This window comes from Ornithodoros turicata, chromosome 3, assembly GCF_037126465.1.
Source record: "Ornithodoros turicata isolate Travis chromosome 3, ASM3712646v1, whole genome shotgun sequence".
NCBI classification, from domain to species: domain Eukaryota; kingdom Metazoa; phylum Arthropoda; class Arachnida; order Ixodida; family Argasidae; genus Ornithodoros; species Ornithodoros turicata.
The window spans coordinates 45,403,507-45,430,230 of NC_088203.1; the positions used below are offsets into that span (position 1 = coordinate 45,403,507).

Here is a 26,724-nt window from a genome sequence, read left to right on the forward strand (position 1 = left end):
GCAGTGCTGAGAGAGCATTCTCTATCTATGATGGAGCGTCACTGTAGCAGCACTGCTACTTTCACTGACGGATCGACGACGGCATCAGGCTCAGCATCTGCTTTTGTGGTTCACTGCACAGGAAAGAGGGAATGGCACGACTGTCGCACAAAACAACTTCAACAATAGCAGATTTGGTGGCCATCCAGCTGGCAATGCAGTACGTAGTTGCACAACAGTCACCTGCCGAGTGGGTGGTATACAGCGATTCAAAATCCGGACTCCAAGCCGTGCTTTCATTCTTGGGAAGTGGCTGTATGACACCAACAGTTCACCAAATACTCCATGAATACAACAAATGTAGAGTCGCCGGCCACAAATAGCTCTGCAGTGGATTCCTGGACATGTGGGTATAGGAGGGAATCAAGCAGCAGACGAACTAGCGGACATAGCACACCTATCTTCAACACTACATCCGGTGACATACTCAAAGTCAGATGTTACATCTTCATTAAGGTCGTTGTCGCAGGAAATGTGCAGACAGCGATGGGTGCAATTGCAGAGCGATTCGTCGCTGCTACATCGCATAGATCCGGAGCTGAAGTTCTGTGTTCCGTCTAGGTTACAGCGCTCTGTTCAGACGTTCTTACACCGGTGTCGCTTGAATGTGCCTTATGGCCGTCATTTTCTTCATAAAGTTGGAAGAGCCGACTCATCGAATTGTTCAGTTTGTGCAACAGTGGAGGATAGTGAGCATATTATAATGCACTGCACTAGGTATGCATCTCAAAGAGCTACACTGAAAGCTACACTTGATCGGCTAGACAGCAGGGTCTTCGATATAGTGAAGGTGTTGGGACTTTGGGCACCGAACACGAGGGATGCTGCCTTGGCGGCACTTGTGAAATTTGTCCAGAGCTGTGGGATGGATACAACCTTCTAGCATCCTGTGTGCATGATCTTGGGATAATTGTGAATAGTGTTTAATTGTGGACTTCTAGTGAACATGTGGATAGTGGACTTCTGAACAGTGAATAGCGAACTTGAGAGTAGAGGACCTGGGAAGTAGTTTTGGGGGGTGGGGTGGGGTGATAATTTTTGTTAGGAGTAGCAGAACAAGTCGGGAGACGAGTTCAATTTCTCCTTGTTTTTTTTTCTTACAAACAAACAACAAACAGCTTCCAAGAGCGTCTCAGCATCCCCCTTGAACTCTAGAGCTACCGCGGATTTGCATCTCCGTGCCTGGAGTACACCTACCCAAGTCCACTTTGCCCAGTGCAGTGCTGAGAGAGCATTCTCTATCTATGATGGAGCGTCACTGTAGCAGCACTGCTACTTTCACTGACGGATCGACGACGGCATCAGGCTCAGCATCTGCTTTTGTGGTTCACTGCACAGGAAAGAGGGAATGGCACGACTGTCGCACAAAACAACTTCAACAATAGCAGATTTGGTGGCCATCCAGCTGGCAATGCAGTACGTAGTTGCACAACAGTCACCTGCCGAGTGGGTGGTATACAGCGATTCAAAATCCGGACTCCAAGCCGTGCTTTCATTCTTGGGAAGTGGCTGTATGACACCAACAGTTCACCAAATACTCCATGAATACAACAAATGTAGAGTCGCCGGCCACAAATAGCTCTGCAGTGGATTCCTGGACATGTGGGTATAGGAGGGAATCAAGCAGCAGACGAACTAGCGGACATAGCACACCTATCTTCAACACTACATCCGGTGACATACTCAAAGTCAGATGTTACATCTTCATTAAGGTCATTGTCGCAGGAAATGTGCAGACAGCGATGGGTGCAATTGCAGAGTGATTCGTCGCTGGTACATCGCATACATCCGGAGCTGAAGTTCTGTGTTCCGTCTATACACTGGAAGCTACACTTGCTCGGCTAGACAGCAGGGTCTTCGATATAGTGAAGGTGTTGGGACTTTGGGCACCGAACACGAGGGATGCTGCCTTGGCGGCACTTGTGAAATTTGTCCAGAGCTGTGGGATGGGTACAACCTTCTAGCATCCTCTGTACATGATCTTGGGATAATTGTGAATAGTGTTTAGTTGTGGACTTCTAGTGAATATGTGGATAGTGGAATTCTGAATAGTGAATAGCGAACTTGCGAGTAGAGCACAGGGGAAGTAGTCTTTGGGGGTGGGGGGGTGAGAATTTTTGTTAGGAGTACCAGAAGAAGTCGGGAGACGAGTTCAATTTCTCCTTGTTTTTTTTCCCTTGCAAACGAAGAGACAGACTCAGTGTAGGAATGTAGTATAGTTGCTTGGGCTGAAGACTCTCACAGGTTCTGTTTTGACTCCTTACGGGTTACCGTGCTGCTGCTGCTGACTGCTACTGACTGCTAACTGCTGCTGACTGCTGGTGACTGCTGCTGCTGCTGCCAACTGCTGCTGCTGTTGACTGCTGCTGCTGCTGCTGACTACTGTTCACTGCTGACTGGTGACTGCTACAGTCGGTCAGTCCAGTCAGTCCACTTCACACAATACAGTCAGTCTAGTCAGTCCAGCCAGTCAGTCCAGTCCAGACAAGTCAGTCGGTTGAGTCAGTCCAGTCCAGTCAGTCCAGTCCAGTTCAGCGCAGTAACTCAGTCAGTCATTCAGTCAGCATTCACAAACACAATAAACAATAAGAAGCCAAGAACAGATCCCTGGGAAACACTGACAATGTTAAAAATGGCAAAGTTGAGAAAATCGACGAGTTCCTTTCTTTTCTTTTTTGAAGTTCTGCAGTCAAAAGGAGGACGAAGCTCGTGAGACACGTACACGATGTGCACATATAGGACGGGCTTTGAATAATGTCGCTGTTTTGGTGGTCCACAAAGTGGTAGTTACATATCCGCGTTGTAGTTGGGGACCAAGATGCGATAGGGAATTAAGACGATAATATAAGCCTGTAGAGGACGATGGTCTTCCTCTACATGAGTCCCGACCGGCGATGATGGTATGCCACGGAGAGGCGATGACGGTGGCCTATCTCCATGGCCGCGCCGGTGGAACTGAGAAGCGGGTTCTCCATGCGCGTGGCCATCCTTGTCGTTGTCCAGCGTCTGCTACAAGCCCGTATGGGAGCAGCAACGAGGTCATTACGAATGTATAACGTTGTTCGGCTCTCAGAGGATTGATGAGATCGATAGATTGTGTCGGGTCACGGAGCTATGTCGCTTTGAATATGAGGAGATCTTTTCACTCTTAGCTCACCTCCTTCTCGCCCGACACAGGAAGACAGCGAACATGGCATCGGGATACAGCGTGTATTGGCATCGAGGCGGAAGACCAGCGTAGAATACCGGTAGCGTAGAATACAGCGTAGACCACGATTGAAACGGTGTGAGAATGAAGGAACCTGCCCTGCGTTAACCTGTTAATATCATCGTCTATGGTTTGCGTTAACCTGTTAATATCATCGTCTATGGTGATATCTTAGTTGGCTATTTCGACGCATGATGGCGACTAAGACGGACAAAGCGACAAAGAAGTATTCATTTAACATTTTAATTTGACTAGGAGGCGCAACACCACCGCCTGACTTCTGAATAGCGAACATGTGCATAGTGAATAGCCAACTTGCGAGTAGCGTGTCCTTCCCACTTCGCCTATTCCCATTTTGCCTAATGCTTCTTATCAGATTATCTCCCAATCCATCGCTTTGTTCCCTCCCCTGGAACCGCACGTGAACAGACTCTTCACAGCTGACTGCAATTATTTAGTATTTGCGTCCATTTTTTTATGACGGTTGTTTGACCTTTTTGCATTTGAGATATATATTTTTATATACCTCAAATATATTATATTTTGAACAGTCTTCGTCACACGGTACGCGCGCGGCAGCTACCCCCCGTGCTATTCAAAACGCGGAAGCACGAGAATCAACTCGCCGTCTTGCACGAGAGTTTCAAGAGACTTTTACGCGACAATCGTCCCTTCTACATTCGCATAAACACCGGGTACAATGGCATAGAGGGGAGACCCAATGTCAAAGTGTCCAGTCGTCAGATGTCCCACGCGTAACTGTTTCTCCCTAACGGGGTCATCCACGGAAACCGCGACTGTGGCGCCCCGCCGTAGGAAGCTTCAAAACCAATGATTGGATCGCAAACTTTGGGCTTGGAGCACACTTAGGGCTAAAACAAACGACTCATAGGAAGCGTTGATAAGTGTGTGAAGCTCATGTGTGAGGGAATCAAATAATTTAACTTAGCTCAGTTTAAAACTATATGTGTGACTTAGGCTATCCTGGAACAACGCAGAATACTTTAATGTACATATGCACTTCAGTGCCTGCAGGCCGACTTCAGCCGTCAAAGGTCATGCAAACCTGTCATTTGGCTCATAGTATAAATTTGTCACCTCTGTAGTTTGTCGGGCACTTGGTATTTCACGGCGAAATTCCTCTTTCATGGTCTCTCCTTTATTGGACGATGCGCTTTGACATCTCAAATACTCATAAACTTGAAAAGAAAGACATTCTGCCTCGTCTTGTCATTGTTACGATATCAGCAGTAATAACATGCTCGTCTGGTCTAAAACAGCTGTTCTCAAAAACGTGCTCGCAGCGTGTTCGCATCACACCTTACCTTCTCTGCCATCGCCACTACGAAGTATACCTGTCCTGATATTCTTGTGTCAATTTCCTGAATTTCTTTTCCGCTTTCTCGGGTTGTCGGGAATGTCTTTCACAAACTCCCACTCGCTTCACCTGCTGTCCGTTTCCATAACCATCACTGAATGTCAGAAGCGTCGACAAAGCTGCTTGCGAAGGGACGAGATGCCCGCAAAGCGTGTTTGTGTCACTATTTATTTCATTTATAAGGTCCTACAAACCCTAAAAGCGTCCAAGCAGGAGGGGCACAGAAAATCCAAAGTAATTTACAACAAGGCACATATATCACATCATGTAACCGCGTTTAGGCCTTTCACAAATGCCGGGACAGAGCGGCGTGAGACCTGAGCAGATGGCAGAGAATTCCATTCTTCGACGGTTCGAGGAAAGAAGGAATATTTGAAGCAGTCAGTCCAGCACTGGAATGCTTTGTGTGTGCTCTGGTGGCTTAGCCGTGGAGTGATGTAGTCCTGATGATGGATTCAAAATTGACCATTGAGTAATTGAAAAAGGAACTGAAGCCTATGGGGCTTTCTACGCTCGTCCAGCGGTATTAAGCCACCCCGTGCGTAAAGTGGAGTAACTGAGGTGTGACGATGGTACGACTTGAAAATAAAACGTAACGTTCTCCTTTGAACGGATTCAAGAAGTCGGACATTCGCAATGGTGTAAGGGTCCCAAACAACATCACTATATTCCAAAATAGTGACACTCATAACCACACACTTGTTTATGTTAAGACGTAACTGCCATGTCTCACACCAGTCAGCAATCTTCTGCAAACAATTATTTAAACATGCACAGTCATCACCGCCATTGACCACTTTATACAATACACAGTCATCGACACAAAAAGGTTCATTTTACCGTCACTACCCATACCAACATCATTTATGAAAATCAAAAACAACAAAGGACCAAGGACCGAGCCCTGAGAAACACCGGATGTAATTGTTACGAAGGACCAGTCGGCGTAATTCGCATAAACAAATTGTTTCTACTGTCAAGGTAATTGGAAAACAAGGTAAAGAGTTCATCGCTTAAAATTTCCTTCAACTTTAATAATAGTTACCTGTGAGAGACTCTGTCGAATACTTTAGCGAAATCCAGAAAAATAACGTCGACTTGTCCCACAAGCGTCTACACGCTCCACGCTCCACAAGCTCCGGGCGCAGGCGTCTCAGGGTGGACAGAGCGGTGCTCACATCGTTCGCTGTTCGAGCTGCTTCGGTACGGGAGGCGTGGAGGGCGCCTCGGCGGTGGGTCACCCGGTGGAGCTCCGGAACACCGCACTGCGGACATAACAATCGCCTTTCCTCTTGAGTGAGCGGCTGCAAAGGGTCCGCTGAGTGGCGCTCTGACAGCGTGAGTCCAAGGAAGGGTTGCGGTGTCCGAGATAGGTCATCTCCCCGTAGAGGACGGGGCTGGTTTGACCATCGACTTCTGGATGTCCAGGCTACCGGTTGGCCGTTGGCCACCACAGTCCATGTAGAGACTGAACATTGTTGAGGCGGCGGCTGCTGAGGTGTGCGGGATCCGCTGATGGAGCGGTGCGGACGGCTTCGCTGGGGGGCGGGGTCACGGGATCCAGGAGGGCCCGTGCGACGACGCTGCATCTGTGAGAGGTAATAGGGAAACGGTGAGAGGGAAACCCCAAGCCGTGAATGCCTGCAAAAAGGCACTCCCCAGACGAGACATAGCGGAAAAACTGGAGCAGAAATCACACTAATAAAGCACTAAATCACAAGCACTATGCTTAGCGATGGAGATAGTGGCGACTACGTGCGCCGCCTGCGGGGACGCAAGTCGTAGCGACTGGACGCAGGTCCGGGAACAGGATCCGGGTCCAGGTCCTGGAGGGAGGCAGGTTGCGAATCGGGCTCCTCTCCGTCCGGGTCTCGGAGATGGTAAGACTTCAAGTCCGAGATGTGAACCGGCCCAGTCTCTTCGCCGGTGTCGCAGCGACGAAGCCTGTAAGTGAGGCCGGAGGAGCACGCACTTACCTCGAAGGGGCCATCCCACCTATCTGCGAGTGAAGCTGCAAAGCCTCGAGACGCATCACTTAGCGGGTGAGTCCGTCGAAGGACGAGGTCACCGACGCTGTAGGTGAGGTTCCGACGTCCGCGGTTGTACTGGCGAGCCTGGTCCAACCTTGCGACGTCCAGATTCTCCGGAGCCGTCCGGGCTGCATCGTCCAGTCGACTCCGGAGGTCCTCAGCAAACCTTGAATAAGGAGGCCGGGTAGCACCATCCCGGAGGCCCAGAGCATTCTCCACAGGAAAAGGGGCCTCTTGTCCCAAGTTCAGGAACGCCGGGGTGAATCCTGTAGACCTGTTGACCGTCGTCCGTGTAGCGAACGCTAGTTCAGCCAGGCGAAGATCCCAATCACGGTGGTGCTGGCTAGTAAAAGCAACCAACATCATTTTCAGGTTCCGATTAACACGTTCGGTAATGTTAGCCTGAGGGTGATACGGGGAAGTCTTCTTATGCTGAATGCCTAAGACAGCGCAAGAATCTGAGAACACCTTACTTGTAAAGTAAGTTGCGTTGTCGGTGATCAGCTGTGCGGGAAACCCGAACCGGCAAAAGGTGTCGAGTAGTTTTTCCCACACTCTCTGGGAAGTCAGCGTCCTGAGAGGAAACAGCTCAACCCATTTCGTGAAATGATCAGTAACCACGAACAAATACTGGTTACCTCCAGGACTACGGGGAAATGGTCCCATCACATCACAAGCAACTATCTGCCAGGGTCTATTGCTCTGAACAGGCTGTAAGCGCCCAGGGGGTAAACCACCACGAGGTTTCGCTCTCTGGCATACGGGACAAGTACGAACATACTTTGTTACATCCTGCCTCATTCCTGGCCATGTCGCAACACGACACAACTTTTCATAAGTTTTCCTGCCGCTGCTGTGACCTGCCAAGGCCGAATCATGAAAGTAACGTATGAAAGACTTACGCAACTTCCGTGGCACCACGACTCTGAATGGGGATGAGCCGTCATCGTCATCCGCCTGGGGTATGTATCTGAACAGGATGCCATCCTCGCCCAGCAGATAGGAGTCGTGCCGTCCGTCAGTCGTTCCGGTGCCTGCCGAGTCCTGCTCAGCTAACCATTGAGACACCCGCTGACAAAGGCCGTCCGCTCTCTGAGCGTGTAGGAGCTGCTCTCTGCTCACGACCGTGCCCCAAGACGAAGATACGTCTCGTGCCACCTGTGCTGCTGCCAGAAGTTGAGAAGGCGCCTCTGTGCCTTCCTCTTCCCCCTCCGGTAGAGGCGCGCGGGACAGTGCGTCTGCTACCACGTTCGTTGAGCCCCGCCTGTACTCCACGTTGAAGGAGTAGCCTTGTAGCGTCAGGGCCCACCTGGCAAGTCGTCCAGACGGGTTATGGAGCCGCTGCAGCCAAGAAAGTGCCTGGTGGTCAGTCTGTACAGTGAAGGTACTGCCGTCCAGGTAAAGGTCGAACTTCCTGAAAGCGAAGATGATCGCCAAGCACTCCTTTTCCGTCACGGAGTAGTTCCGTTCTGCCGGATTCAGCGTGCGGCTTGCAAAAGCCACTGGACAAAGAGTAGCGTCACGCTCCTGCAAGAGAACTGCGCCAACACCATAATCGCTTGCATCTGTTTGCACAACAAATGGTCTGTTAAGGTCGGGCAGATAAAGCCTAGCCGTATCAGCGATTGCTTGTGATAGAGCTCGAAATGATTGTTCCTGCTCTTCTCCCCAATTCCAGCGCGTGTCCTTGCGCAACAACTGGTTAAGCGGCTGCGCTAGCTCGGCACAATTAGGAATGAATTGTCTGTAAAAACCAACCATACCTAGGAAGCGCTGCAAGGCTTTGACGTTACCGGGAACCGGAAAGTCCGTGATCGCCTTTAGCTTGTCGTCGTTAGGACGGATGGTCCCTCTGTCCACCACAAAGCCGAGAAGGCTGATCTTAGACGATGCCAGCTGCACCTTGCGGGGGTTGATTGTTATGCCCGCTTCATTCATCCTTGCAAGGACGATTGACAGGTGTTCCAAGTGTTCCTGAAAATTTCTGGAAAACACTACGACATCATCCATGTATGCCATTGCGAAATTGTACTTCGCATCTCCCAACACTGTATCCATCAACCGCTGAAAACTGGCGGGTGAATTAGACAGTCCGAAAGGCATTCGTACAAATTCGAACAAACCTCTATGACACGTAAAGGCTGTTTTTGGGATATCCTCCGGGTAAACTTGGATTTGCAAAAATCCTCTACTACAATCTAGCGTTGAAAACACAGTTGCATTGCCCAGGGAATACAAGATTGACTCAATGGACGGGAAGGGGTAAGAGACCCTTACAGTTACTGCGTTAAGTCGACGGTAGTCGACGCATAACCTAGCCGTACCATCTCGTTTCGGAGCCAGAACAACAGGAAATGCCCAAGGGCTCTGAGACCTTTGAACTGCACCGGTTTGGAGCATTTCGTCAAGAGCAGCGTCTAATAAAGCACGCTTGTGCACACTCAATGGTCTCGGATTACAACGCCAGGGTCTAGCGTTACCGGTGTCTATGCTATGCTGCAACACAGACGACTTACCCGGTTTTTCGGTAAAGATTCCGTCAAACTGCCGCAGTACTTGTTCAAGCTGACGGCGTTGCTCCTCGGGACCATGGAATGACCCCAAGACAGTCGGCAGCCCAGACGTTTCAACGGACGCTGCCACAGCTTGCTGTGCTGTGCAGTGTTCCCGTGCTGCGGCGAAGCGGAAAAATCCCGACGAGCCGTGGTACACGTATCCTCCATTGGGCAGGTCCAGCACCAACTTCTGCCGGATGATGAAGTCTCTGCCCAGGATAACAGGAACTGCCAGGCCAGGAAGGTGCACGAGGCGCTGCTTTCGTCGTCTAGCATCCAAACGTACCCAGAGCACAACTGCTGCCTGTGCTGGAACGGCGTCATTGGAAGCAAGACGAAGAGTGACATCTGTGGATTGCAATTCCACATGCCGTGATACGCAATGCCCGTAAACACTGTCCCCAATAAGGGAAAGCGTAGCTCCAGTGTCGATAAGGGCGATGTAATCTTTACCCAAAATTCGAACGGCGATGTTTGGTTCCTTATCCTCGATGTAATCTCGGACAGAAAAAGCAAGAGGAGCCAAAGCATCTCTTTGCGTTATCTTAGCGCTTGCAAAGCTAGTTTTTGACTGATCAAGGCCACGGATAGTAACCGTCTGCTTGCTTTTTTCGCAACTTGCCGACGTCGTTGAGCGAGCATTCATGGACGCCGGCTGCGACCGTTTCCCGATGGCACATTACGGGTGTTCGGTCTTTGTCGCGGGCATTCCCGACGAAAATGGTCAGGGCTGCCGCAATTCCAACAGCCGTTGGGCGCTCGTGGCTGCGGGGGCGCAGGATGATGCCGCTCCCGCTGCCGTGGGGTTTCGCTAGCTGAAAGGCCAGGTTGACCGCGACTTCGGGGCGGGACGGGTCTGTCAAGGCTCGTTCCTGCGGGGATCGTCCTCTGGTCATAGAGGAACGGATCTAGGGCTCGGTGGGATGACTCCGCATTGTCTGAATTACGGGGGTTGTCACCCAAACCTGTTGCATGCAGGCGTTCGACCGAGGCGGCTCCTCCGGACCACGCGCAGCGCGGTTCCAACGCTAGCTCCGGGGCCGGAGGGGGCCGGTATTCGAGCTCTGCCAGGAGGTCACCTTGTATTGAACGAGCCTCCTGGGCCAACGCCTCAAGGGTTTTAAAGCGATGGGCTCTTAAGTAGGGCCGGAAGCGCGGGTGGCACTGACGGATCGCCCGTGCGACGCGCTGCTCTTCCGTTACAGTGGGATCCGCTCTGCTGTACAGATCCTGCAATGCCCGAACGAATTCAGATAAGCTTTCCTCAGGATGTTGAGTACGCTTATGCAATTCCTCTAGGACACGGTATTCGTAATCCGGGGGAAGAAATTCGTTTTTGAACCGCTCCTGGAAGTCCTGAAAGGACGTAAACTCCGATTGCAACCGAAGCCAGCGGGCGGCGTCTCCGACCAAGGCAACCTGCAGGATGCGTTGGATTAGGACTTCGTCCGAAATTCCCATACCCGTCTGATAGGCGGTAAGGTCGTCCAGGAAATCGGCAACAGATTTCTTATCGGTGTAACCTGAGAAGGTAGGCACCGGTAAGTTGAGTCGTAGAGGCGCTTGTGCCTGCGGCGGCGAAACCGACCCGGCATCCATGCGTTGAACCACCAGCGAGCACAACTCCGTCATGCGTGACAGGAGTTCTACCGTTGCAATGGCGTCAGACTGCGGCACTGCAGGTACCTCAGTCGACGTAGCTTGGAAGGAAGGCACGGCATGTGCCTCCTTGGCCTCGGCTGGTCCTTTCGGCTCCGATGGCGCCGAGGCGTTGGAGACCAGCCTTTCTTCCGAACGGGCCCGCTCCCCTCCCGGGGCCTCGGATCTGCTACGGAGGTCGTACCTGTGTAGCGTCGGTGAACGGTGCATCCGCTCCGGGACACAGGTACTGGGCGGGAGCTGCAAGAACTCAAAGACAAACAAAAACACACACAAGAACGCACACCCAAAAAACTAACAGCAAAAACTACAAACTACAACGAAATACTCAGCTACGCAAACTCACAGTGCCGCGTGTTCCCCGCCACGGGACGAACGAGCTCGAACCCCAAACGTTGGGCGCCAGTTGTGGAAACCTAAGTTCCCACAACCTCGGGGCGTCAGCCCGTCCGTTCCGTGCGCAAAGGAACAAGCGGCACACACAGAACTTCAATGAAACAGCACGGTTTATTTACCTTCAGACACAAGAGCACCCTGTCCTCTCCAGGACAAGCAACAGGCAAAAAAGAGACCGAAGCTAGCAGGAGAACCTGCTTAAGTAGAAAAAACCGCCCCCGTGACGGCCGCAGCCGATCTTATCTGATTAAGACTGACGGGACGCCAAGCGGCGCTCCTTACAAGATGCCATAAACTGTAGCAAGATAATGGGTTGTGTTCACAAGCTGTGCGACTGTGCTTAGACAGTGGCGAAAGCTATGTTGACTGGTAGAGAAGAAATTCTTACTTTCCAGATATTTGGAAATATGCTTATGTAAGATATGTTCTAATACTTTACTGCATGTGCTATATTTGCTCTTGTATCTCCTTGCTTTCCGGGACCGAAAATTATCAGGTATACTGTGAGGTGGACGTCAGCTCGTGAGGTGAACTTGCGATTAAGCCCCCAGGGGGCTTAATCGCAAGTCCACCTCACGAGCTAACGAGAGCAACGGCTATCGTTAAAACTAGCGCGAGGCGGGTTTCACGGGGCATATTTCGTGCTCGCTTCGTGGCGTAATCTCTGACCACAACTTGGACCGAACATACTCGGCTGCATACCGGCATGGGGGAAGGTACAGAACCCGAGCGATGCGCGCGGCCCTTCTCATCCTCTTCTCCGTCCTTAACACGGCAAGCGAAGCAGGAGGCTACCGAATAGAACAAATGTAACGACGATATCCCATTGGCGCAATCGCATTTCTTCGTCAACCGATGACGTTAAGCTGTCGGTGTCGTTATGGCCGTGCACGTGACATTAGCTGACTACGCCTGGGGCGCGAGCGCGTCAACGTCATTTCCGTCACTTCACTTCTTCACTTTTTCGACTATTCTTTGGAAGGCAGCAAACATGCCGTCGTCGCGTGGTGCTCGCAGTGCTCGAACAACTGCCTAGCAATACGAGGTTATGGCCCGATGCATTCAAACCAACGGTATTTTAGGGCGTAGTTCATTATCGGGACCACTCGTTTTTAAAAATTTGTGAAGGAGTTAGGAAGGTAAATATTGCAGAGAAGTGGAAGAAGGTCATATACGGAATCTAAGAATGTAAGAATTATAAAATTCTGCGGACTACAATCTTTTATATGCATTTCAACAACCCCATCTGATTCACTTTTAGCGCAGGGGAAACACGGGAGCCGGAAAAAATGTCCCCGGAAAAAACGTCCCCGGAAAAAATGTCCCCTGTGGAAAGGCTACCGGGAGCTCCCGAAAGAAACAAAGCAAGGGTGTTGAGGTTAGGATCGCATGGTATTTAGACGGCAGTTTGTTGCAGCACGTTCACTGAGCATCCTGTCATTGTTAATGCTTATTATGTGCTGTGAAATGAGGTCAACGTATTTCCAAGCAATAAGCTAAAGGTCCCCGGAAGAAGTGTCCCCTGTGGAGAGGTTACCCGCAGTTTCCCCAAAAAACAAAATCGGGGCGTTGAACAAGTGCAAAAAGTTGGGCTCGTTGATGGGATAGCATACTGCAATATTTGTGGACATAAGGTACAGACAGAACGTGCGACTGAACAGAACGGGGTGTTGAGGATACGATCGCACGGTATTTAGGCCGCATTTTGTTGCCGTACATTTATTGATCATCCTGTCATTGCTGATGCTTATTCTGTGCTGACAAGTAAGGGCCAGCGTGTTCCAAGGAGTTAGTTGAAGGTAAGCCTGTTCACAATTACCGTCTAAGGATTCATTTGCTGTCGCATTTACATGGTGATGCTCACATAAGTCTGCTTTAATTTACCTATAGAAGCAATAGGAAAACCGCCAAAAAAAGCGTGTAAAGCTATCGAAAATGGTTAATCAAAAAATTAATTAATGGGTTTTATCGCTTTTAAGGTGTGTAATGCTGACGACAGTGAACGTGCAAATGCGGCTTCGGAATCTTTATATGCAGTACACACCGGGAGAGAAGAGCCCTTTAGCAATTACTTCGCGGCATTGGACGGACGATACGGTTTTAACGTCAGCCGAACACATGTGGATCAGGAAGTACATGAATAAATATAGAATTGTAGAAAAAAATAAAGAAATATAATGTACGGCATTTCCTTCTACTCGCCTCACCGTTGTTTCGTGCCTATTGAGAATAATATCATTTATTCACTCTCGTAACTTACTCTATTCCACCCACAGTTGTAGGTATGTAGTTGAATTTTAAATACCTTCTTTGGTATGATCAAAAAGTGGGTGCATTGTTTTGCGCTATATAATCTTACCTGATGGGCTGGGAACGTTGACATTTTTTCGCGAACATTTTTCTCGGGGACATATTTTGCGGGGACGTTTTTTCCGGGGACATTTTTTCCGGGGGCATTCTTTCCTACACCCGGGAAACGGGGGAAACACGGGACTGCTAAGCCTAACGAAGTCGAAACTTGCCATCTTGCAAGGTCGTTGAATTGGGCTAAATCGCCCCCTCACTTTAGTGAGGTTAGTCTATGTTAGGTTCTACAGATTGGTAGGCCCCCCAGGCACGCACTATGCGGTGCGGGCGTCGAGACTGTGCCTCGGGTTAGATCAGAAGGTCCTCAGTAAAGGTGGTGGATCGTCCTCCAGAAACGGGCGATAAAATTAAATTGTTATACGTTTCACGCAATATACGAGGGTCATTCCTGTTTAATTTCGTTACTAATTAGCTCCTCTTTCACGTAAAAGCGTTTGATTTTTGTTTTCATTCTTTTTTCTTTAAAAAAAAGCCTGTGGTCCCGATACGGAACTACATCCGTAATATATTCCGAGGAGCATTTTCGTCCACCATATACTGATTGGGAAGACTTTGAAGACTTCTGTTGGGGGTGCCGTGAAAACCGTGCCGGCGAAAGCGGCCCCACATTCTCCGAAGCCATGTATTATACCAGTATCTGCGGTCCGTACTATATTATTATACCAGTACGTTGCTTCCTGCGTGGCGAGTAATCTGCAGGAGCTCCCCTCTACGTTTTACACCTGCACATTGTGAATATGAGTTTGTGGGTACGTTTGTGCGCGTTCGTCTCCAGACATTTTCTTTCTCCCTTTCCTTCTCGCGGTAGTTGATGTTATTAAAGCACTTGTCGATCAATATTATTTTGTTCTAATTTTGTTACGAGCTAGATCATGAAAGGGCCACTCTTATATAAAGCGCTGAAATAAATCGAATATACCAGTTTTCCCAAGATTAGACCCCGGGTTTGAAAATACACATTCAAGGGGATAAGAACGAAAAGAGTGCCAAAGCCGCTGGCAAACACAATATATGAGGCTAAGACAACTGTTGTAGTCTATCACAACAGATACGCGTAACTTGCACACTGTCTTGTAATTCTGACACTGGTTGCTATTTCTCAATTTTCTCACTAGGCCTTATCCTGTTCGACGGCAGCAATGGCCTATGGCTCGTGCACAGCGTTCCAAAGTTTCCTGAAGGAGCTGCGTATGGGAGATACTCGTATCCCCATAGTGGCCAGGAATTCGGACAGAACTTTCTGTGCGTAACTTATCCAACCAGCCAACTAGATACCATAGGTAACCCGTCTCAATCCTTTATTTCTCGTTTTGAAGAATATATTTTCGTGTGACTGACTGACAGTCCTGACAAATGGCTCACTCTTTCTATGCAAAAGGTTAATAATAACAAAGGTTAATCTATTGTTGCAGCAACGCACCTACGTCTTCAAGCCCCAGATGTCTATGACGGTTATGCATCCCCCTCTATGCTGAAGCAACATACTGGCCTCTATGCTCTTCTTCATAACCATTTCATTCGCAGCCCACCATGGGTGCTGACTGCAACACTCACAGATGTGCTTGGAGTGCCCTTCCTCAGTTATGCTAAGAATGGACGCTTCAACAAAGGTTTTTGCTCCTTTACATAGTTCGATTTACTCCAAGCAGACATTTTGTAACCGCAACGGTAATTATACACCGCTCGTTAATGCTGTCGCTCCGCGGCGTTAACACGACTGGATCAATTACCACACAGAAACAGGAGCTTCCGGTTTGATACAGTTGTTCATTATCTGTGTTACAAACACCGATCGAATAAGTTATTACTGCCGCATTTTTTTTCTAATAGCGTCGAACTATTTGTAGATTTGATACGGCAAAGAACCTTATAGATAAAGTCGCTAAAACCAGTGCTAAAAACATTAAGACGACACACCACGGACACACTGTACTTTCAACAAATGTTTAACTTTCATTTAACTTTAAATGTTAGTTTATTCAACCTCACCTAGAAATGCAACAAGGCTCGTCAAATGTGAGAGCCCAAAGAAGAAAGATAGATGTTGTCATATGTTTCAGCACTGGAGATTGGGAAATTCACACAATGAGACCACAATAGATAAATTGATAGAAAGTAGAGATAGCGTTGGGTAAGTTACAGACCTTTCGTGGAAAGCATAAGGAACACATGAAAAAAAAAAAAAGGCGTGGTAATTGGTAAATACTAATTCTTGTAGCACAACCCAAAAAGATATGGACAAAGACAGGACACAACCAAGACAACTGCGTTGTTCTCTTAGTTGTGTCCGGTCTTCGTTCATGCCGTTTCGGGCTGCGCTCAGACGACTATGGACATAGAAACGCACCAGAAGAAACGAGGCTTCAGAGAGTGGTAGCGTTCCTTCTGGAAATATTTTTGTACAGCTTTAGACAAACGTTTACGGAACACGACACCGGCGTATTTCTTCATCGTAGCAGCCCCTTGCTGGCTAGCAGAAAGCTGTAGAATAAGAAACGGGTGTCTGGATGTTCTGTGCAACCCTCAGTATGTGTGTCCGTTCCTGTTTGCTGCTATAGGGTGACGACACAAGAAGAAATGCGACACAACAGTGTTCCGTGAACTTTTGTCCTAAGCTGTACCTATCAACCATACAGGACGAAGAGATTTCTATTGAAAATGATTTCTGAGGATGCTTGAGAGTCTGAGGCCTTGAGGTAATGTGAGACATCTAAGGTCTAGAGGTTGCCTCAGTGTTTCAGGCCTGGAGTCAACCTCAGAGCTTGAGGTCGAAGGGTTACCTCAGAGCTTGAGGCCCTGGGGATACCTCGGGTGCTGAGGTCTCCACAGTGTGGACCTCAAGACACAAGCAACACCGATCGCTCGTAGCACCACTTCGTGTTCAAATAATTCCTATTGTTACTGAGGTCATCAGGCTCTAAATACGTTTTCAAACACTTTAAGCCCGAAACGGATGGAACGTTTTCCCAGCGTCAAAACGTTGCGCGCACGCCATAGCCTTGCACACGCGTCGAAGAAACGCCCGCAAGGCGACCACGCGAAACGCATGGGACGCGTACGGAGCAAGGGGCGCGCGCCACTGTTGATATATTCGTCGACCACAAGTGTCTTTTAGAACGTGCCGATGCTCTTCCTTCCTGTGGTTCCTGCGTTCATTCATTCCAGATATCATTAAAATGTACAAGTAAATTTAGTGTGGTGGACAATGTCCCAAAAATTTGTGCGAGCTACTCATACGCAACCTTGTCTCCCGCACCGCTGCAATCGTTCTGTCTACTTATCAGAAAAGCGTCCAGACGCGCGCGAATATCTGTAGCCAACAGATTCCGGCGTGCACCCTCCGCGAGCGTTGAAAAACTGGTTTTTCTAACGTCACACGCACGACGAGCGCGTGCGTCCTGAAAACGTCGGAAAACTCTCCATGCGTTTGGGCCTTTCGCGGTAACCGCATAAGACGATTTCTCGACGGAATAACGGCCAACTTCCCCACCGGCATGACAACTCGACGGAAAAACAGCGGGATGAACCGCATGCACAGATTTCCACTGCGACGGACGGTGGCGTCCTAGCGGGCATTTCGTTACTCCGTGTTAAATTTTGACTTCAAATTCACTGATAAATATTTTGCTACACATAGGAAAGTTATAGTGGCACACAGAAGAAGTTCTTGCGGTCAAAGCATATTCGCGAAGCAAGCGTTACAAAAGCGCCCTCAGACAGCAGCGAGCGGACGACAGCACCCTCTCCACTTCCCAGGTTAGCCATACGGGCATCCGAAATGCCCGCCACTGGTCTGGCACGTCCGTTTGTGGAACGACAGCGCGTGAGCGGACCTATTGGCTGCCCTCGAGCGGCCGCTTCCGCTCTTCGCCGAATTTTTCTGTCCACCGCTGTCGTCGAGAAATCGGTGAAGTTCCCATTGCTCGCGTCGGCTCACCGGAAAAACGGTGACGGTGGCCGTTTTTCCGTCGAGAATTCGTCGTATGCGGTTAGCGCTTTAAAGTTGTCATTCATCTTCTTTTCTGGTTTCTTCACCTTGTTCCGCCCTACTGTTGCAACACGGGAGGTATGCACCTAGAAATGAAATTCAGATCAGGTACGATAATCAAAGGAATAATACACCATAGATTATTTGCACAACACTGAAATCGCGCACGCTAACCTGTTTGAAGCTCATAGAAGCAGAAAGTATCGCAACGACTGCTGTTTGCAGTTTTATATACCCATTCTGGTCTCTAATAGAAATGAACCAGTGACCTTTACGGTGTCCTATAAAATTCAAGCTTATTGGGTATTCAGATGATTGGTCATGCAAAAATCTGGAGTGAATTTTTCACACGAGAAATGTGATTTCTGTTTGCATATTACCAAAACATCCCATACTTGGGAGCTACGAAAACAGACACACGCGGACAGTGTCTGTTTTCGTAGTTCCATAGTCTCGGGTTTTACCAATATGAATTATAATCACCAGCTCGCTTGCTTTTTAGCAATTCTTTAATTGAGATTTTTTGTGAAACGTTCGTATTGGTGCACAACTTGCGGGCGTGTACTGTGCTGTGTATTGTGTAATTGAATATAATATAATTGGTAATATTGAATATAATTGAATTTAATAATATTATTGGTGCCTTCGTGATGGTTTATGTGGGTGACACTTATGAAATTTCATGTAACGTTTTAGGGCTATGGCATGGCGTAGGGTTAATTAACGTTGTCAGTCTAATAGAGTTAACATAATTAAATTCGAAGTCACGAAACTAAATTTTAAACCTTGTTAAATTCTCTAATGAAACGGCCCCCTGCGAAATTGCCACAGAAATTCCCAAGGGTGTAAGGTGCACCAAGGTGTGAGGCCCTATGTTCATCCTCAGGATTCGCTAACTCGCTGGCCGTACGTGTCGATCGTACGAAATAGAGTGCGAAATAAATTTATAAGTCAGAATTTTTATTCAATTAATGAGCGCACGCAAACACAAATGACCCAACAACTGGTTAGCTCTTGCCCAAAGATATTTACAAAACAGGAAGGTCTTCGACAGCATCAGCCGTTTCCCAACTATACTGTTCAGGACGGCATAGGAGCTGCACGTGACCAACACACCCGCAAATTTAGGACCACATGAGAACGCGCCTTGCAATGGCAGCATGCGGGCACGTTGTTACGTGGGTATTTTTCCTTTTGTATTCTCGCGGGGTGTCTTTCAACAGCAGCAAAAAGAAGCCACAGAGCGTACCTCACTGGAAACACCTCAATCTCGTGCTTGTCAAGCTGTTCAACAAGTTTCCAGTTGACACCTCGTCCCTTAAACTAGTAGCTTAAAAGCTAACTAAGTAACCTAATCTGATTAATTAATATTGCACGATAAAAATACTAGCGACGAGGATATGCGACCGCAAACAACATTGATTATGTCTCACTCGCTACGTCTCATTTTTCAGTCTTGGAGCATGTTGATTGGGACATTGGCTGGTTGTTAGATCCCTGGCGCAAAGTATGACGAATACTCGAAAATGTGATATGTGCACGTCACTCTAACTAGATTATTCTGGAGGTGAATGCTTGATGTTGCTATATGATTTTACCATTGCTCAATAATTCAGAAATGGTCACAACAGTCACGGTTTCTTACTGCAAATTACATTTGTTTCTTCACCTGGTGCGTACTTTCCTATTCCAGATGTTTACTCGGAAGTTGTAGCCAGGAATCTCGGCAGCGACCTGTATGTGTCCACGTGGCTTAATGGACCTGGAGGACGTTTGCCGTCCGAATGCAATGAGCAGTACAAAGTGATGAATGTGAAATGGATGAAGTTTCCATTGGGCAAGGGACAGTCCATTAGCTTCTCCAATCGTGATGACCATAGCAAATGGGCTGTTTCAACAGCACGCACTATTGTCTGCATAGGATCTCTCAATAGAATGGTAGGTAGTGTTGACCCTCTCCAGCACCCAAACTTACGTTTAGCTAATACTTTAATTGCTGGAGCTTTGTGAGTTCCTAGACAAAGGAACGAAAGCGGCAGAAGAAAAGTCGTATTCAAAAATATGAGCCAGAATGTTAGGGCTCACAAAAGGCTTTTTTAATGTAGGTAGCACCGAACCGATTTGTAACATTTATAACTCAAAAAATCAGTATGGTCAGTTATTGACACCGGAGTTGACACCGGAGAAGCCTGCCCACCGTTAAATGGGGCTCACTAAAACGGCCATTTGGTCATGTCGGTAAGATGCTTCCGTTTCACTAAATGCGCTAAAAACAGGACAACATACAACACAGAGCGCTACTTTCATCTTTTAAATGCGTTCACGACCAAACCGCTGTGTTTTTGTAGGCATATCACGTACTCCCTCTTTCTTCCAGTCAAGGCAATGCTTTCTGAGCTAACATACGTGTCACCCACTTCCCCTATCGACAAGGCTTCCCTAATCTCCCTTTCCCTCTGTTTTCGGTATCTTCCTCTAACCTTGGTGCTTTCATATATTCCATCACACCCACAATCCGTAGAACGTAAGAATAAATTTCTTTGTCTGCTTCCTTGTTATTTTTATGCTCCATTAAGCGCGTGGTTCGGCATCGGCCCCTCTGCTCAACATAGGATCTACCACGACCTAACGGAATTTCGTAACCCACATCTGTTACACACTGTACATCCGGTTGCTGGTGCCTTACAACACAGTCTGCCTTTTTTTTTTCTTATTTACAATAGTTGGTACCGAGGCAAGCTTCATGTTGTGTGCACATTACGGAAAAATAAGTCTAGGAACATAGAGTTAATATGGGAGGACTCAAGGCAACAGACGTCTCTGCAAACGGACAATGCGCGGATTCTCCTATCCCCGAGTGTGACCGCTAGGAAGCACCCATCAGTTGGTCATGGGCAGTGTTAGTGGACGAACTTTTTACCCTTAACTACTGCGGAGCTGCTCCGCTTGTTACAAACCTCGTGCAGTCACGTGGAATAACAAACGGCGAAATGGGCCGATGGAGGGTACGACGTTCAGCGAAGGAAGCGAGGCAAGCCGCGTAATTGCGTTATGTACGTACGACCCTTTGCTGTCGCCTGGCGTCTGTGAGCATGTCGTGCTCCACGCCGTAGCTTGGCGGCTTGCGTTTGCGTGCCACAGTGCCTCCAGATCGTGTAGGGCCTTTGGATTATAGAACAACGAGCGTTCCTTCTAGACAGGTACGCGGCACAATAGACCTCTACAGAAGAGGCTTCGCCTTGACGTAATCATGACGGCCGTAGATGTGGTGAAACCGAAACGGTGCGGGCGGAGAACACCACTGTTTCACAGAGCTGTAGTCCTTCATCAAGGTCACGGGTGGCTTCTTTGTAATAGCGGTACACACAAATGCGGTCACGTTTTTCGTCGCTTTAGTGTCTTCGTTCGCGTTCCCAGTCCACTTAGGAAAGAAAAGAAAGGCTTCATCCCACGAGTTGCATCGTCTAGGAGTCGTACTGTCGTAATGTCGTATTCCTGTGCGAATCTGGTTTGTTACTACGACTTAGTTCGCGCTTGCTTTGTGTAGAGACGCCACGTGCACTCGAGAGAAACTCATGCCCTTGAAGCTCCTGAGGATGGAAGGGCCCGGCAGCCATCTTTAGAAAGGGCTACCGAAAAGATAGGGCTAGAGCTAGAATAGAGCACAACAAGGCCATGAAACTAGAAATATGTAAAGAACTACAAAAAAATTTACAATATGAGAAGCCGCATTTAAGCGTGGCTTTCTTGTGACCTATTGATTCTTTTTCTTTCTTTTTTTGTGATGATAGTTCCAGTGTACCAAGTTGGCGGCGCTGTTGTACCATATGACGTCACTTGTTTGTAAACAGGGATAGGTCGACTGACAGATGTAACGCGAAAGCCCGGGATTCAATAAAAGGACAAAAAATTGATGGGCGATGTTGGAAGTAAATGACGATGTGCTCGACGATGGTGCCTTTGGTCGAGAAGTTCTTTGCCCTTCAGACGATTAATATAATTAATACGCCGCGGAAATGCGTTAGCGTTATACTTATTCTCTTATGTATATTGTAAGGTGCCGACAGGTGAATAAAGAGGAAGAGGAATGGGGCACGAGCCTCATTCTAGGGTTTTATATATATATATATATGTGTGTGTTTATAAGTCCCAAACGTCGCCACACCAGCATTGGACAGCTGTTTCGGCCTTATTGGGCCTTCATCAGCAATGCGTAGGTGGGCGACGTTTGAGTGAGTGGCGTCGGAAGGTCACGTGAAACGTGATGTCCTCCCGTCAGAGTGAGTGACTCACCTCTGAAAGTCCAGTGCGAAGCCAGTAAAGTATTAAATGAAGAAAAATAGCATACGCTCTTTGGCTGCACGTTTAACATAAGTTTATAAGTCCCAAACGTCGCCACACCAGCATTGGACAGCTGTTTCGGCCTTATTGGGCCTTCATCAGCAATGCGTAGGTGGGCGACGTTTGAGTGAGTGGCGTCGGAAGGTCACGTGAAACGTGATGTCCTCCCGTCAGGGTGAGTGACTCACCTCTGAAAGCCCAGTGCGAAGCCACTAAAGTATTAAATGAAGAAAAATAGCATACGCTCTTTGGCTGCACGTTTAACATATGTTTATAAGTCCCAAACGTCGCCACACCAGCATTGGACAGCTGTTTCGGCCTTATTGGGCCTTCATCAGCAATGCGTAGGTGGGCGACGTTTGAGTGAGTGGCGTCGGAAGGTCACGTGAAACGTGATGTCCTCCCATCAGGGTGAGTGACTCACCTCTGAAAGCCCAGTGCGAAGCCAGTAAAGTATTAAATGAAGAAAACTAGCATACGCTCTTTGGCTGCACGTTGAACATATGTTTATAAGTCCCAAACGTCGCCACACCAGCATTGGACAGCTGTTTCGGCCTTATTGGGCCTTCATCAGCAATGCGTAGGTGGGCGACGTTTAAGTGAGTGGCGTCGGAAGGTCACGTGAAACGTGATGTCCTCCCATCAGGGTGAGTGACTCACCTCTGAAAGCCCAGTGCGAAGCCAGTAAAGTATTAAATGAAGAAAACTAGCATACGCTCTTTGGCTGCACGTTGAACATATGTTTATAAGTCCCAAACGTCGCCACACCAGCATTGGACAGCTGTTTCGGCCTTATTGGGCCTTCATCAGCAATGCGTAGGTGGGCGACGTTTGAGTGAGTGGCGTCGGAAGGTCACGTGAAACGTGATGTCCTCCCATCAGGGTGAGTGACTCACCTCTGAAAGCCCAGTGCGAAGCCAGTAAAGTATTAAATGAAGAAAACTAGCATACGCTCTTTGGCTGCACGTTGAACATATGTTTATAAGTCCCAAACGTCGCCACACCAGCATTGGACAGCTGTTTCGGCCTTATTGGGCCTTCATCAGCAATGCGTAGGTGGGCGACGTTTGAGTGAGTGGCGTCGGAAGGTCACGTGAAACGTGATGTCCTCCCATCAGGGTGAGTGACTCACCTCTGAAAGCCCAGTGCGAAGCCAGTAAAGTATTAAATGAAGAAAACTAGCATACGCTCTTTGGCTGCACGTTGAACATATGTTTATAAGTCCCAAACGTCGCCACACCAGCATTGGACAGCTGTTTCGGCCTTATTGGGCCTTCATCAGCAATGCGTAGGTGGGCGACGTTTGAGTGAGTGGCGTCGGAAGGTCACGTGAAACGTGATGTCCTCCCATCAGGGTGAGTGACTCACCTCTGAAAGCCCAGTGCGAAGCCAGTAAAGTATTAAATGAAGAAAACTAGCATACGCTCTTTGGCTGCACGTTGAACATATGTTTATAAGTCCCAAACGTCGCCACACCAGCATTGGACAGCTGTTTCGGCCTTATTGGGCCTTCATCAGCAATGCGTAGGTGGGCGACGTTTGAGTGAGTGGCGTCGGAAGGTCACGTGAAACGTGATGTCCTCCCGTCAGGGTGAGTGACTCACCTCACCTTACCTATATATATATATTTTTTTTCTTTTTGAGTTTGCAGCCGACCCAGCATCCACCCACTACCGCTATCCACCCCTATCCACCTCTATCACCGTAACTATCACTGACTACTCCGAACTTCCATTAACTACAGAGCCATAACAGCGGCGCAATCCTTCTTCCTCCTCGGCGAGTTGCCCCATCGCAGGGCTGCCGGAAAGAGAGAGCTTCCCTCTACCAATGCGCATGCGAACGTAAAGGCATAAGACGATTCATGTCCCAAATCATGCCGTGCTCACGACTGAAGATGGGGGTAGGTAGTAAATGATACTTAAGTACAGGCAATCCACGTGAGTTGACGACGTTAATGACGCGTACCTTTGAGAGCAGTTCAGAATAATGGGCCATTTATTGCTCAGTACATTGCGTATATTATTTGTTGGTCATCACTTCCGGTTTAGTTAGATAAACACCAATTTGTGGAAGGTTGGTTGATACAGGACGAGTCGAGAACAAACACTTAATACAAAATGCAGAGGAATAAGACGATTCATGCACCAAAAGCATGCCGTGCTCAAGATGGAGACAGGTAGTAATTAATCCTTAAGTACAGGCAGTCCATGTGAGTTTACGACGTTGATGACGTATACTTTGGAGAGCATAAATATGTTTTCATATCTTATTCCTCAACATTCTTACAAATACACAACATGTGTAGCCTAAGCCCTAAGAACTTGTTGGCTAGACCAGTCAGCTACAAGAAACTATACAGGAACATATATCAATTATCTCAAGCAGTTCAGAATAATGGGCCACTTATTGCTCAGTAGAACCGGCTAGGCGTAGATCACTTGTAGGTCATCACTTCCAGATTGTTTATATAACGCCAATTTGTAGAAGCTTGGTTGATACAGGACGAGTCGAGAACGAACACCTGCAGTGCAAAATGCAAAGGCATAAGACGATTCATGTCCCAAAGCATTATGAGCCCACGACAGTTGAAGTCAAGCGAAGTCGATCATTGTGTACAAGCTTTCGATACTGCTCACTCGACTAAGAGCGACGTAAACAAATTGATGCTGTTGGCTGCTGTCGTATTTCAAGAGGATCTGATCAAACGTGCCATCCTGGGATTGGTGCATGGTGATCGCGCAGGCCTGAACGACAGGAAACTGCTGTCGCGCGTAGTTCACCGTTTTACTGATACCGTTTTGAGACTTATTGGCAGACATGTAAACTCTTGCCCCATGTATGCCTATACCACGACCTACTAGATTATAGCGACCATGTCATAACCGGCAAACCCAATGAGGAGCCCGTCCGCACGATCCGCTTGGGGTGCTGCTCATCGGCCTGCGAGATCTGCGTTATCGATTGGACGATGCAAATTTGAATTTTGAACGCACAGAAGCAGACGCACTGTAGCAGACGACAGCAACAGTTCCTATGAAAACGCGCAGAATGATGATGATAATCAACTTTAGAAGGGAGCATCTCTCGTGGGACATCCACCGCTTGTACAAAAATACTAAAGTAAGCTAAAATACACAGTACTGCAGAAATTCAGGAAGCAATAACCGGGCCGATGAGTAGCGCCACCGCTAGCTTCCAAGTGGGGCGCTGGGAAGAGGTACGTATGACATGGTCGCTATGATCTAGTAGGTCGTCGTGTATACACAACTCGACTTCACTGTGTTCGGTTTATATTTTACAGCGTTTCAAAATCGTCCCTGCTTGCGTGTCGCTGAATTTTTCAAACTGGCATCCCAATTTAGAAGACAAATTCACGTCAAAACTCTACCCACGGCGTACGCTGTAGCTGTTTCCCGACAGGGTCTACAACTTTCCAATCCACATCTCGGTCCTAAGACGAATAATTAAAATGTTAGCTATTTAGTTGTGCCAAATTAATTATTTAGTCACCATGAAAAACAGACTGGCGATTGGAACATGCGAGTCCTCAAAATATGCTGCAGTTCTCTGGCTCTGGTTCTCATTAGCTCCGTGATCGACCCCGGGGCACTTTAGCATGGACAAACTATGTAATGGTAGATGAAAAGGTTAGCCAGCTGTAGGACTCGAATCTACATCTTCTGGATTGCTGGTTTGCCACAATTTCCATCGTAGATAATGATGCCGCTCCATTAATGGCGCGCAGTGTCGGCTTGCTCTGTGTTCCGTATTTTTGGGAATTATTGCTTTATTTTCCTACATTTGCTACATGTACGACAGCGAAATAAATTGCGCTTTTCCTGCATGAACAGCGCAAGATACGAATAGTAAGGATTTATGGGCTACACCACCCTCTTTGTAATTGTGTTTTCTCTTGGTGCTCACGCAAGCTACCACTAGCCTGTCTGCATAAAGACAACGTTGTTGTTCTTGTGCTTGCTACAACTGCATATGAGCTTAGTTCACTTTCGCACTACACGAGAAATCTGTAAACAAATACGTCTCTTGTTATATAGGAGTCTTCTGGTATGAATTGCAATATTGCAACAGAATTGCAACAGCCAAGATGCATTTCGTCTAACCTCGAACACTCTGTGTCAATTCCTTTGCAGCATTCCCAGTTTAGGCGAGGAGGTGAAACGGTGTGCTTCAAGAATGATAAACTGCATGCACTCCTGCTGTCCAGCATCAGAGCCTATGAGAAATGCCCCAACATGCAAATGCGGCCATAATCTCTGGGCTCTAATTTTTGTGTGTGCAAATCTGTAATTGTGGTTGTAATAATCAAATGATAATAAACAGTAATAATCATTTGAATGTTGGTTGTGGTCGCTGTATAACGTATCTGTGCAAGAAATGTGTTCCACACATCTATATACAGGGTGTTCATTTTTATTCGTTACTGATTTTATACAAAAGTCGGTGAGTTGCACGTGAGTTTTTCGGTGAGGCGGCCATCCTCTCCTAGACCGTCCCAGCGAACCACGAATGTCTACTGGACGTACCAGTAATATCAAGATATCTAAGACCAAGAGGAATGTCTAACTAACATAACGTGCTGTCAGCTTGTTGAAATGAGTGGAGGTCTATGGAACGTGCATTGTACCCATATAGACGTCCACTGTGCATCCATCTAGCAGGTGCGATGGATGAATTATGGATGGTACAAGCATATTGTCACGGATGAAAACAGACGAGCGAGGTGGCGAATAATCGGCGAA

General features: G+C 48.0%; 1 protein-coding gene across 1 annotated transcript in view; it reads left to right on the top strand.

Moving 5' to 3' along the window:
• LOC135388454 (deoxyribonuclease-2-alpha-like) overlaps window positions 1-26,320 on the top strand; it is a 68,110-nt gene extending 41,790 nt beyond the window's left edge. The window contains exons 4-7 of the mRNA XM_064618027.1: window positions 14,748-14,912; window positions 15,045-15,242; window positions 19,314-19,558; window positions 26,116-26,320. Of these exons, the coding sequence (XP_064474097.1) occupies window positions 14,748-14,912; window positions 15,045-15,242; window positions 19,314-19,558; window positions 26,116-26,235 (728 nt within the window). The 3' untranslated portion in view covers window positions 26,236-26,320. The remainder of the gene's footprint in view (window positions 1-14,747; window positions 14,913-15,044; window positions 15,243-19,313; window positions 19,559-26,115) is intronic.
• The last annotated feature ends 404 nt before the right edge of the window (window positions 26,321-26,724 follow it).